The sequence below is a fragment of the Mobula birostris genome, chromosome 3, assembly GCF_030028105.1.
Source record: "Mobula birostris isolate sMobBir1 chromosome 3, sMobBir1.hap1, whole genome shotgun sequence".
Classification (NCBI taxonomy): domain Eukaryota; kingdom Metazoa; phylum Chordata; class Chondrichthyes; order Myliobatiformes; family Myliobatidae; genus Mobula; species Mobula birostris.
Window position 1 is genome coordinate 87,844,560 of NC_092372.1, and position 12,887 is coordinate 87,857,446.

The 12,887-nt window shown below is 35.6% G+C and overlaps 1 protein-coding gene across 1 annotated transcript in view; it reads left to right on the forward strand.

Moving 5' to 3' along the window:
• The window catches only part of LOC140195148 (transmembrane anterior posterior transformation protein 1 homolog), a 102,843-nt gene that overhangs the window by 46,694 nt on the left and 43,262 nt on the right, over positions 1-12,887 (forward strand). The window contains exons 5-9 of the mRNA XM_072253003.1: positions 3,219-3,354; positions 5,532-5,629; positions 6,415-6,484; positions 9,801-9,881; positions 11,587-11,696. Coding sequence (XP_072109104.1) covers positions 3,219-3,354; positions 5,532-5,629; positions 6,415-6,484; positions 9,801-9,881; positions 11,587-11,696 — 495 coding nt within the window. The remainder of the gene's footprint in view (positions 1-3,218; positions 3,355-5,531; positions 5,630-6,414; positions 6,485-9,800; positions 9,882-11,586; positions 11,697-12,887) is intronic.

A 12,887-nucleotide genomic window follows, 5' to 3' on the forward strand; every position in this document is an offset into this window, starting at 1 on the left:
ATTATTTTTCTCTCTCCCTGCTAGATTATGTATTACATTGAACTGCTGCTGCTAAGTTAACATATTTCACATCACATGCTGGTGATAATAAACCTGATTCTGATTCTGAATGAAGTCACTGGAGAGAAGTACTCACAAATAAGCTAACAGCCTGTGGAGTCACAAGAGAGAAAGAGGGATATGAAGCAGTCTCTTTATTTGACAAAATATCACAAATAAGCTGATAGCCTTTGGAGTCACAAGAGGGAGTGGGTGAGAGAGGGAAAAGGAGAGGGAGGGGGAGGGGAAGAGAGAGAGAGAGAGAAACACCTTTTGCTCCACCCTTTTGGAGCATAAGTTCTCCTTGATCCAACATTACATGACATTTTATATGCTAAAGATCAAAGAAAATTCAGGACAATTCAGACAAATCCATATTTACAATGTTTCCTGGCAACTACACATGCCTGGATCTTCCCATCATCACACCCATAATAAGTGTTAATTACTGTTGTATACATGCAACGGGATATTGATTGTCTACATATGCATGAATCCAATCAGTTAAGTGCCTATTTCCTGGTCTGCATTTTACTGTTCTGAGTTGCATTTTCATTTTTAATCTTTAATACATAATTAAATCTGAAGTTTGGTGGCTGAAGTCAGTTAGGATTAAATGCTACGTGTATTAATGCCAAAAATTGCTCTAACAGTCACTCTATTTGGCACTCCTGGACAAAGATAAATTTGTACCAGGAAAGGCCAACCGTGAGGATCTACTCAAATAGGGCAAAAATGCCCTAGCTTGAAATTTCCCCCAGTTACTTTATGTGCATCTACATCTACCCTATCATATATTTTATTTGGTGCAATCAATATTAATATTAAGAATGTTCATTTGGAGGCACAATAGAAATGATCTTCAATGCATACCAACCACAAGAAAAATCTAAGGAACATCATCTGTCTCTGCACATGGTTTAATTTGGTGTCATTAAAACCTTGACATCCACCAAATAGGAGACACTACGAAACATTCTCCTCAAATTTAGCTGATAACACAAATTCATTTCCACCTTAAGTTGGCTCCGCGATGGCCAGCAAATTATGATACTAACTAGTGAACCTACAACAGACCAACCTCAGTGATGACCAGTGTCAAATAAGGATATGTCATTTCTTCAACTCTTTGATCAATCTTTCTTCGTCCATTGTTGCCTTTCTCCTCTTATAAACGTTCTTTTGGAGTGAGGCTAGTCTACAAAATTAATGAAAATCTGTTTAACCTGAGGAGCTTAAAATAGGAAATCAAAATCACTGGAAGTTCAGTAGTTAAGCTGCAGTAGGCAAATGACACAACATGCTGGACGAACTCAGCAGGTCAGGCAGCATCTGTGGAAAAGATCAGTCGACATTTCGGGCCGGAACCCTTTGTCAAGTTCCGGCCCGAAACATCGACCAATCTTTTCCACGGATGCTGCCTGACCTGCTGAGTTCCTCCAGCGTGTTGTGAGTGTTGCTTTGACCCCAGCATCTGCAGATTATTTTGTGTTGGCAAATGACACTTGCCATTATGTATGCTGGAAGCCAAACTCCGATGCATTGTGGATTTGTTTACTGAAGCATATAGGAGTATGGGCCTTGCATTCAACGTGTTCAAGACCTCAAATAATTTGCTCTCACTTCATCGTCCTGCTGAGCAAAATCTGCCAAATTCATTTGCGGGATAAGCAAACCAATGTTACTTTGTTCTTTCAGGCCATCATCCCCAGTATTAAGGCCCTAGTTCCTCTTGGTCAGACTTGCTAGGCAGGGCGGTTTATTGGCTTGCCTAACACCAGAATCTCAAAACAGGCACTTGATTCTGAGTTCGGTCATGGAGAAGATCAACAGCTGAACAGAGAAAGAGATTCAAAGATGTGCTCAAAGCTACCCTGAGAAAAGGGCAATCTCTGGTGCATGGGACAGGGAAATTAATGAGGAATAGGAATGCTATGTGAGCTTACAGAGACTGATGGAGTGAAAATGACTGAAATCATAAGAAAATATGAACTAATACAGAAAAATGGCAGCTGAAAGTGAAGAAGCTGCATTCATGATGGTATTGAGAACCTGGAGGCCTTACATCAAGAGTGCACAGAAAGTTTGCATAAGCGGTAGAATGAACATTTTAGTTTGAAATTATCCACCATGAAATATGCATCTCATTTTTAATTTCTGAAGTCTTTTTGGACTACATCATCTCTAGATTGAACAACTTTGACAAAGTGCACACATAAGAGTGCTAAACCAGCTAATAGCCCATAGTGTTAGAGGCAAAAAGTACTAGCAAGAAAATAGGCTGACTGGCAGGAGTTTGAGAGTGAGGATTTAGAGATCCACTTCAGGATGGCTGTTGATGACTAGTGAAGATTAGCAAGGGGTCAGTGTTGGAACAACAACTTTTCACTTTACACACTGATGATCTGAATGAGGGAACTGATGGCATTGTGGTCAAGTTTACAGATAGTACCAAGCTAGCTGGAAGGATGGTAGCGTTGTAGAGGTAGGGATTCTGCTGAAGAAATTAGGTTAGGAGTGGACAAAGAATTGTAAAATGGAATGCAGTGTAGGGAAATGTGGGATTATAAATTTTGGTAGAAAGAATAGCAGTGTAGACTATATCCTATATGAGGAGAGAATTCAAACATTGGGGGTGCAAAGAGGCATGGAGTCCTAATTCAGGAACTCTTAAAGGTAACTTAGAGGTTAAGTTGGTAGTAAGAAAGGCAACTTCACTGTTAGTATTCTTTTTGATAGGACTTATATATAAAAGCAAGGATGTACTGCTGAGGCTTTGTAAGATATTGGTCAGGTCACATTTGGGACGTCGTGAACCATTTTAGGCCCCATAACTAAGGAAAGATGTGCTGGCTCTAGAGAGGGCCCAAGTTCAGAAGAATGATCCTGGAAATAAAGGGTTTAACCTATCAGGAACATGAGATTGCTAAGGATTATAGGGAGAAGTCAGAAGAATGGGGTTGAAAAAAATTAGTCATAATTAAATGACAGAGAAGACTCGATGGGCTCTGTGGCCTAATTCCTCTCCCATAACTTGTGTTCAATTTACTGGATTAGATTTTATTAATGAAATAGCAGTTCTTTGACAATTATTTAATTAGCATATTTATTTTTGAAATGGGATTACATAACTTTCAGGAATGTGCCATTAATTATACAGTAGATGGATTTTCCCACAGGTTGCAGATCGTCTTTTCTCTTCATTTGGTCAAGATATTTTGGATGCACTGTATTGGACAGCTACAGAACCAAAAAAGAAAAAAAGGGCTCATATTGGGGTGATACCTCACTTTTTCATGGCAGTGCTTTATGTTTGTATCCTTTGAACTAAATATATTATAGATCTGAATTTTTAATATTTTTAGTCAATTACAATTATTCATGATTTTATGGAAGATTTTGATGACATACTGAATGTAATCAATTATTTCTGCACAAATGAAAATAATTTAATGAATATTTATATTTTCTATGCAGATCAAATATTAATTATATTAAGTTAAATATTAATCGCTTTTACTGAAGGGAACAAGACAATATTAAATACTGAAATATGTAATTGTGACTTATCAGGCATAAGTGTAGTAGTGTTTACATGGGCAGATACTGTGCTTTTCAACATTTTATTGTCATGGGATTTTATTTCAAAATGTGCTTTTAGTTTTCACTGGTTTTATACATTCTTACTGTAATTTTGGGTAAGGACAGATATATGATTAAATGTGGAAAGAAGAAAACTCTCTGCCTGAAATGCAACTTACTGCCATTGGCTTTGTGAGCTTTGCATCTCTGTCTGTTCAGCAAAAATTATTTGATTGGTATGAAGTCATTGTATTGTGCAATAGACATAAGCCAAATTTGTTAGAGAAAATTAAGTCCTTTTATCATTTTGTTCCTGATACCATTTTAGATCTTATTTAGAACCAAAAACATTTCTGCACTGATAATTGAATATTAAGTCTCTTAGGTCTCTAACTATGTTTCAGTAAATGTTATTTTTGATTTTGATTTTTTTTAAATCAAAATTTTCTTTGCTTTTTGTTACTAGCTTTTTTAGCATCGAGTCCAACCATTCTAATTTGCCTGTTTTCTAATTTGCATTGTTAATTTCACAGTCCTTCAAACTGGATGTTCAGTCATGTCTCAGATATCAGGTTTATCTTAAGAGTTGCATAACACTGTTTCAGTGTTATAAGTTTTCATTAATTTATAATGCATTGCATATTCAGGATCAAACATGCGAAGGCATGTATAACATTGGGCACCTATGACCAAAGATACAGTTGTATTTTATGCAGGTTGGAACTTTGCAGTTTATGAAATTCAGTCTTATTTGTTAGACTCTTTTAAGGTGATTTACTGTTAGTTTAGAATATAGAACTTAGAATGGCACAGCACGGGAATAGGCTTTTACGTTAGAAATCAAATGTTTCTTCCACATTCATATGCCTATCTGAGAACCTCTTGAATACATCTATCATACTTACTTCCACAGCCACCCTTGGCAGTGCATTTCAGATACCCATCATTCTGTGTTTTGTAAAAAAAACACTTGCCCTGGACATCTCCTTTGTACTTCTTCTCTCATTTTAAATATGTGTGCCCTGATATTAAACATTTCTAACCTGGGAAATAGATACTGTATATCTTTCATAAGCCTTTAAAACTTCATTGGATCACCCTTCATTCTATCCCACTCCAGGAAAAGATAACTCAAGCTTGACCAACCTCTCCCCATAGCACATGCCTTCTAATCCATTCAGCCTGCTGTTAAGCCTCTTCTTCACCCTTTCCAAAGCCTTGACAGCCTTCCTAAAATGAGGCAACCAGAACTGAGTACAGCAGCTGAGATGCAGTTTAACTAGAGCTTTATAAAGCTGCAGCATAGCTTCCCAACTGTTGAAGGCAGTTCTTCAATTAAAGGTAAGCATGTCACATGCCTTCTTTACCACTATACAGGTTGTATAGCCAAGACCCTCTGCACATCAACACTGTTAAGGGTTTTGCGATTGAGAGTGCACGATCCCTTTGCATTTGATCTCCTGATGTTTAACACTACATTGACCATGTTAAACTCCATCTGCCATTCCTCCACACATATCTGCAACTGCAACTGTGTCTGCAACACACATATCTATATCCTGCTATATTCTTTCTCAATCATCTACGCTGTCCACAATCCAACCCATCTTTGTATCACTTGCAAACTTACTAACCCTACCGTCTATATTTTTATCCAGGGCATTTATACATATCACAAACAACAGAAGCCCCAGTTTAGATCCCTGTGCAATATCGCTAAATACAGACCTTCAGCCAGAATAAGTCCCATCAACCACTACCCTCTGTCTTTAATGGCAAAGTCTGTCCTGAATATAAATTTAATATTGCCAGATATGAACAATTAGGTATTTGCACAAGCAGTATTTTCATAGCTGGGTAAGTTCTTTTTTTTCTTTGTTTCTGTGCTATCCTTAACAAATTAAATATAGTCCTGCATACAATTTTGGTTATGGTACAAGCAACAACTTTGAATGTTGCTTTCAATTCCCACAACAAATCATTACTTACCATCATGATGTCAAATAATGTGAGTATTTTGTGTCTATCTGTTTTAATATACGGATTCTTGCGCACCTTAACAGTTGAATAATGTGTTATCAATGTACTTGTTTATAATGCAAATAATAAAAACGGTATATTTTATGAACATACAAAACAATGTAATTTTACTTTTACAATTTTAGTGAAATTCAATATTGCCACAATTATTGAATCATAGAATGATAAAGCACATACAGAAGCGACCGTGATTTGTTGCCTGTTTGTTAGAGCTATTGAATTAATCCAAATAATTGCCCTTTAACCTAACTATTGAATTTGCATCCTTTCCAGAGAGGACATTCTAATCATAGTAGCTCACTCATTTTTATGTTGGCTCCAATTCTTTTTCACTTACTTTAGATCAGTTACTTCTGGTTACTTGTCCCTCCTTACTTCACCAACTTATTTCCTACCTTTTATCCATTCTCTAAATCCACTTCCTCATGTTCTTTTTAAATCTTGGAATCATTGTAATGCTGTTGACGTGTCTAATGCCCTGGTTTCACGTGTATGGATTTTTTACAACATCATCTTCTGTACAGCTGCAATAAATATAACCTCTGCCAAGTTCTAATTTATGGCTAAACAAAATGTGCCAGATGCCTTTTGTTTTGATTGGATAGTTGCAATTTGTTTTCTCACCCTTTTTATTGTGATACTAATTTTCAAATACTAGATTGTCCCCAAAATTCACTTACAAGTAGTTAGTTAATGTTAATAGTTATATATTATGCTATAATGTTTCAAAACTGATTTAATTTTATTTAACAGTTTGTGGAGATAAAAGGAAGTGTTTTCAAGAAGTTTGAGAAGAACAATTTGTTTCAGATGTCTAATAGCGGTATGTACTGCTCCACTGATCTGGATTGTTTGTTTAACAAAAAGTGTTGTTTTAGAAATTATACCATGAGTTTGAAAATCTGTTTTACAAGCCTGCTTTAAATTGGGAAGTAGAGTTTCCACTTTGAGTGCACTTGTGAAACGATGTCTGAAATCTGCTTGAAATTGATGAGCTTAGATTCATTTAATGGCAAATTACTTTGCATAACTGTAAAACATGTTTCAAAAATGAAATTAGGCAGTGTAATATAATGCTTCTATTCCCCTTTTATTAATTTTTTTTGATAAAGAGTGGAGAACGATGTTACCAGTACTGCTGAAAATAAACTGATAACCTTAAATAAATATCTTACGGATTCAGATTAGTCCTGTTTCTCTCTCCAGTGACACAGCCTGAATAGGAGTATTTCCAATACTTTTGCTTTTATTTCACATTAATAGTGTCTGTAGCCCTTGATTTTGAATCTTAAAAGAGAATGTTTAGGTTTTCACCTTGTAGTGATCCAGCTACAGATCTCTTGTCCACTAAACAAAATGTTTAATTAAACTTTAAATCAAAGTTCATTGTTATTATAGTAATGCTATGTTGATTTTTACATTTCTATATTGAAGGAAAATGAGTGATGTGAAGAAAGAATAAATAGGAATATGTAAGCATTGATTGAAGCTAAGACCTTTCATTGCAGTTAACATGATTACAAATTAACACATTACTTTTTTTTAAAGGTGTTAATTGTATGTGCTAATGGGGAAAAATATTTTATTCCAGCCACAAAACAATGATGAGCCAGCCAAACCTTCAAAGTTTGGGCCTTTACTAACTATTACTTCTAGGCCAAAAATTAAAAATTATATGTTTATTATTTATCCTGTCTTATTTCTGTCTTCTGTGTTCTCCTTATTTCATTTTCTTTGTAGGCTTGTTTTATTGAATGAAATGTTCAAGCTTGAATTAACCTAGTATAGACTCTGTGAACTATGGATTTAATTACTATGCTTTTAAAAGACAACATTTGGATAAGCTGGCATCTAACTGCCACCTCATGGGTCCCAGAATTCCTATACAAAGCCCATGTTGATTTGGGTTTTTTCAGTATTACTAACCACAGGGCAAAAGTTCACAAGAGAGCTCTGGGCATTTATTCAACTGGCAACAAAATCTGGGCCATTACCATGTTATTTTTATTATGATGTTATATATGATTGGATGACTTTTTCCAGCATATTCTATTTTTGTTATAAATGATAAAAGCACTTTTGTTTCCATGACAAGCTTTCATAATTCATTCAGTTTTTATTATCAACAGAAAATTTAAAAGAACCAAAATACATCCATTTATTTTGGATATGATTTTTCAATAAAGTAATACTAGACTGAATAGGATTTAAAGTTGCATTTTCAATAGCAGCATTATGTTAGAGGCTGCATAAGATTACTTGATCTAACGGTGCACAGTAGAGAAGTATGCATGCCATGAGTTTTCAGAATGTTTTCAAAGTCTATTGTCTACAGCAAGATATTAACTAATAGTTTGCCTAAACTTCAGGATTCTTTATAAATCCTCTGTGTATGTGAGAAAGAAGATTTCCTGTAGAGGCTTTTCATGGTAAAAAGAGAAGCAAATAAAAGTGTTATTGAGTAATGTGTTTATATAGATTAGGTATTTAGGGTTGAAAATAAAATTAAATGGAGGAAAATTTGTTAAGAAGAGTGAACATGTATATGGTGTTAGAGTAAAGCCTTGGAGTGCTGCAGCACAGGGAAACTGGATTGGAATATTCAGTGAAGCTGACTGCAATTGAAGATAGGTGATAATTGAGATTAAATTGATACTCAGCCAAGGATTTGTGTGGCATTGAGTTTAAATTTATAGATTGAAGCCTCTGATAGAGACCTAGGAGATTACTTGGTCTGGTGATTGGAGAATGGGAAATGTGACATGACTGAAAACTCGGATGATTGATGAGTTGGAAGAAACAGAGTGCATTTCTCCTAACTTCATTTAAGATTTTGTGGTTAATGGGGCTTGGCATGATAGTTTATAAATTTAGTTGGGGTGTGATGACATAGGATGCAAATGAAATAAAGCATTTGTCTTAAAGTGATCCAAATCCTATTTTGCTTTGGAAACGCTTGGTAGTCCTGAGAGTACCCAATGGAAACTGGAAAAAGAGCATCTTCCAAGTTCTCATGCTGAGTTCCATAGGCAGTGCTACATTCTAAGTGTCCATAACCTTGTGTCTCTGACATAGAATTTGGTTAATATTTCAAGGATGACTTGTGCCAAAATGTTTTGTTATGCAATTGAATTTCTAGGCACATATTTTATATCATTGCTGTTGTAGACATCAAAATTACTATAAATGTGCATTATCTCATAATTATCAAACCACTTTTATGGATGGGTAATTATCAGATACTGTGCATGTTCAGTAATTCTGTTCAGTTGTAGGTGTATAGGGTAATAGTTTCCATGCAGTGAAATTGATAACTGCTGAATTACTTGTAATATGCCAGTCTTGTAATAGTGAATAAATGTGAATTTTAAATTTTGGTGATATGGTGGTTGAACCTATATTTTTTTTCAATCACGTAGAGTTTCAACCTTGTCGGTACAGAGATGGGTACAACCATTGTGAAATACAGGACAGTTTATAGAATATAGAACATTTTAGTACAGGAACAGGCCCCTTGGCCCATAATGTCTGTGCCAACCATGATGCCAATTTAAACTGCATACAGTACTTGCCTGCCTAAGGTCTATATCACTCTATTCTCTCCCTGCTCAGGTGTCTGTCTCAATGCCTTAAAAATGTTGCTATCAGATCTGCTCTGACATCTATTGTATATTTTTAAACATGTCTTATAAATCTCATTTAAAATTTTCCCCTTTCATCTTAAAGTTATACCCTCCAATATTTTGAGACAGCTTAACACCATTGTTGTCTGTTAATGACCACTGTGCTTACACATATTGTTACTGACACTGTGGCACACCTGAAAAGCCAACCAAATACTCCTCATTCCTTACACTGGCAAATCAAATATAAGATAGTTAGATGTTCCACTCTAGCTTTTCTTGTGTCCAAGCACTGCAGTTGTTCATCTCTAATACCTTGCATTGTGTGTGTTCTTCCTTTAATAGTTTCTGTTATTCTGTAATTTAATTTTGGAGGCACTTTTAATTTTTAGTCACTGTACGGAACTTTTGAAAAAGCACTGAGATTCTTGGTAAAAATCATCAGTACAAAATACAAAGAAGAATTTTGGAACAATTTTAACATGACCACTAATGTAGACAAAAATCTGTTTGCAGATATAAGGGAGAGGTTCAACAACTATGTACTTCTGCTAATTGTTTGTTTGAGAAATATGGAACAATTTTCATGGAATCCAGGTAAAAGAGTACATGTGGATATCTTTTATTGTTTTTATTATGCAGTTAACCTGAGTGATAAGCATAGTCTATTGTGTACAATAAAACTCCATTAATCCAGCGCACTCAGGATATTTGTCATGTTAGATTCATAGATTTTCTGAAAGATTGAAGTTAAATACTGTTATTTCACTTTTTTTGAGGACACTAAAGAGTAACGTTTCGGTGAGCCAGCTAACATCTCCCTTTGCACTGGACCTTTGAATTCTTGACCAACAGAAGCAATGCTGTTGCTCCACAAGGGTGCATCATCAGCCCCTACTCTACTCCATAAAACTCATGACTGCATGGCCAGATTCTGCTCTAACTCCATCTACAAGTTTGCAGATAATATCGTTATAGTGGACATATTCCACATAGTGGTCATCAGAGTACAGGACAAAGATTGAGAGCCTAATACCTTGTTGTCATTGACGGCAATCTTTTCACCAATGTCAGCAAAGCAAAAAAGCTGGTCATTGACTTCAGGAAGGGAGGGATGCACATGTTCCTGTTACATTAACAGTGCTGAGGTCGAGAGCATTAAAACCTTTGGGTTCCTGGGAGTGCACATCACCACTAGCCTGTCCTGGTCCAAACAAATTGACGTCATAGCCATGAAAGCTCAAGAAGGTGCTTACTTCCTCAGAAGACTAAAGAAATGTCAAAGCATGTCTGCTTTGACCCTCATCCATTTTTATCGATGCACCGTAGAGAATAACATGTTCAGATGCATAACAACTTGGTATGGCAACTGCTCTGTCCATCACTACAAGAAACTGCAGAGAGTTGTGTACACAGCACAGTAAATCATGGAAACCAGCCTCCCTCCCTTAGACACTGTGTGCACTTCTCGCTGCTTTGATGAAGCAGCCAGAATAATCAAAGACCCCACCCACTCCAGACATTTTCTCTTCTCCCCCTACTATCAGGCCAAAGATACAAAAGCCTTAAATCTCATAGCACCAGGCTGAAGGACAGCTTCTATCCCATTGCTATAACACTATTAAGTGTTTCCTTAGTTCAAAAAGTTGCACTTTTAACCTCAGTCTACCTCATAATGATCTAGTACCTTATTGTCTACCTACACTGCACTTTCTCTGTAACTGCAACACTATTCTGCTTTCTGTTATTATTTTACCTTGTACTATCTCAAGGCTCTGTTGTAATGAATTGATCCATCTGTATGGCCAGAGACCATGGGAAATGGAACCAGGTAAGTTTTAAGAGAGTACAGCCAAACATACCAGGTTAATTTAAAATGAATACAGGATCTGGAACCCTTGGGACTAGATGAGAAGTGCAGAAACGTGAGCCTCAGCAAGTGGACAGCGAATGCAGGAATCAGAGTGTGTGGGAAGGGAGCCTGTTTACTGGGGCCCTGAAAATTGCAAACATCACCTGGTGAGGTGATAGAGATTTCTGAATGGTCATATGGTAGATTATTAAGTTTTACTGCATTTGTCTTATAGAATAATAGATCCATTAATCTAAAAATATTTAGCTAACCTTTGGTTGCAGTTTGAATTGTTTAATTTATTTTTAGTATTTCTTTTATGTGCCAAAACTTTCAAAGTAGATCAGGGTTTAATAATGTTTATAACTATCCTTCATGGTAATCTGCCTGTCTAGATTATATTTAAATCTATATGATTTTGTAAGATTGTTTCATTTTTGCCCCATTTAGACCATCTCTGGGTGTTGTTTCCAGATGTGTGCATGGTAATTGCATCAGAAATGGCTGTGGATGTGGTTAAGCATGCTTTTATTACGAAATTCAATGATATTACCGCTGATGTGAGTATACTAATAATTATTATTTGTGTAAAAGACATTTTGCATTTTATGCTGAGTTTTTAATTAATTGGTGGTTCTAAAACACTTCACTATATTACTTTTTACCATTGTTAGACAATGAAATTGCATTCAGTTTCCACATAGAAAAGTTCTACCAATGGTACATCAAATAAGTAAACAGTTGATCTGTTTTAAGTTGTTAGTGGGATACCATGAAAACTATTAACACTATTACTGACATGAGATACCTGTCATTTTTGCAAGGTTATTGTAAATTATTTTTTTGAGATGGTGGGGAACAAAATGCTTTATTTTCAATACCCAGTTCTAGAATTAAAAACAAGTAATTTGAAATATATTCAATAGCAGTTAAAGTTTCCTCTATTATGTTTCAGTTTAATTCTTACGAATACTTTTAAGTATTATAACAGGCATGTGATCATTTAATTAACACCAATCTTTAGCTCTTAAAATTGACATTACCAAATTACTAAATTATTGTTAAGATCTATGTTTATATCAAATTCAGAATGCAACAACATGGATTTTGCTGGGTCTTGACAGCAATTTTGCATGAAACTGGTATTTACCTACAGGAGTCCAGGCAAGTTAAGGTCTCCTATGTAAATGTTCTTGCTGGTTGAGCTCTGCCTGTGATCTTTCACAGCTGCATTCCTGGAAGGTTGAAGTAGAAGCTTGATGTCTTACAACCAAGGAATCTTATGCGGATCTTGTGACAGTTGCAGGGTCCATGAGTATGGTTAAAAGGAAGAATGATTTCTATTTTTCCAATTATTTTTGTTTATTTTTTATTATTTCAAGTATTTCTAGGTGCTTTATAGTGATTTTATTTTCATTTATTAAACAGGTACTAAAATTATGTTTTATTTTGTTTATAATGAATTTTTAATGTTTCTAAAAGATTGAAATTCTGTAACAACTTTAAAAATAGAAAAACATGGCTTTCAGGCGTATTTTGTGACATGGGCTTCTTTTGGCCCATTCACAACATCATTGAAGGCCTATATACCAGAGAGGGTCTTGCTGCTTGATTTCAGAATGGTTTCAGCCAGAAAGATCAGCCACATGAATTCAGACGTGGGTGGGACCGTGAATGGCTGAAGTGGTTATTGTGGCAATGGGCCAGACTCACTATCTTTGAATTCACTATCTTACATTTGGTGTTCAGAG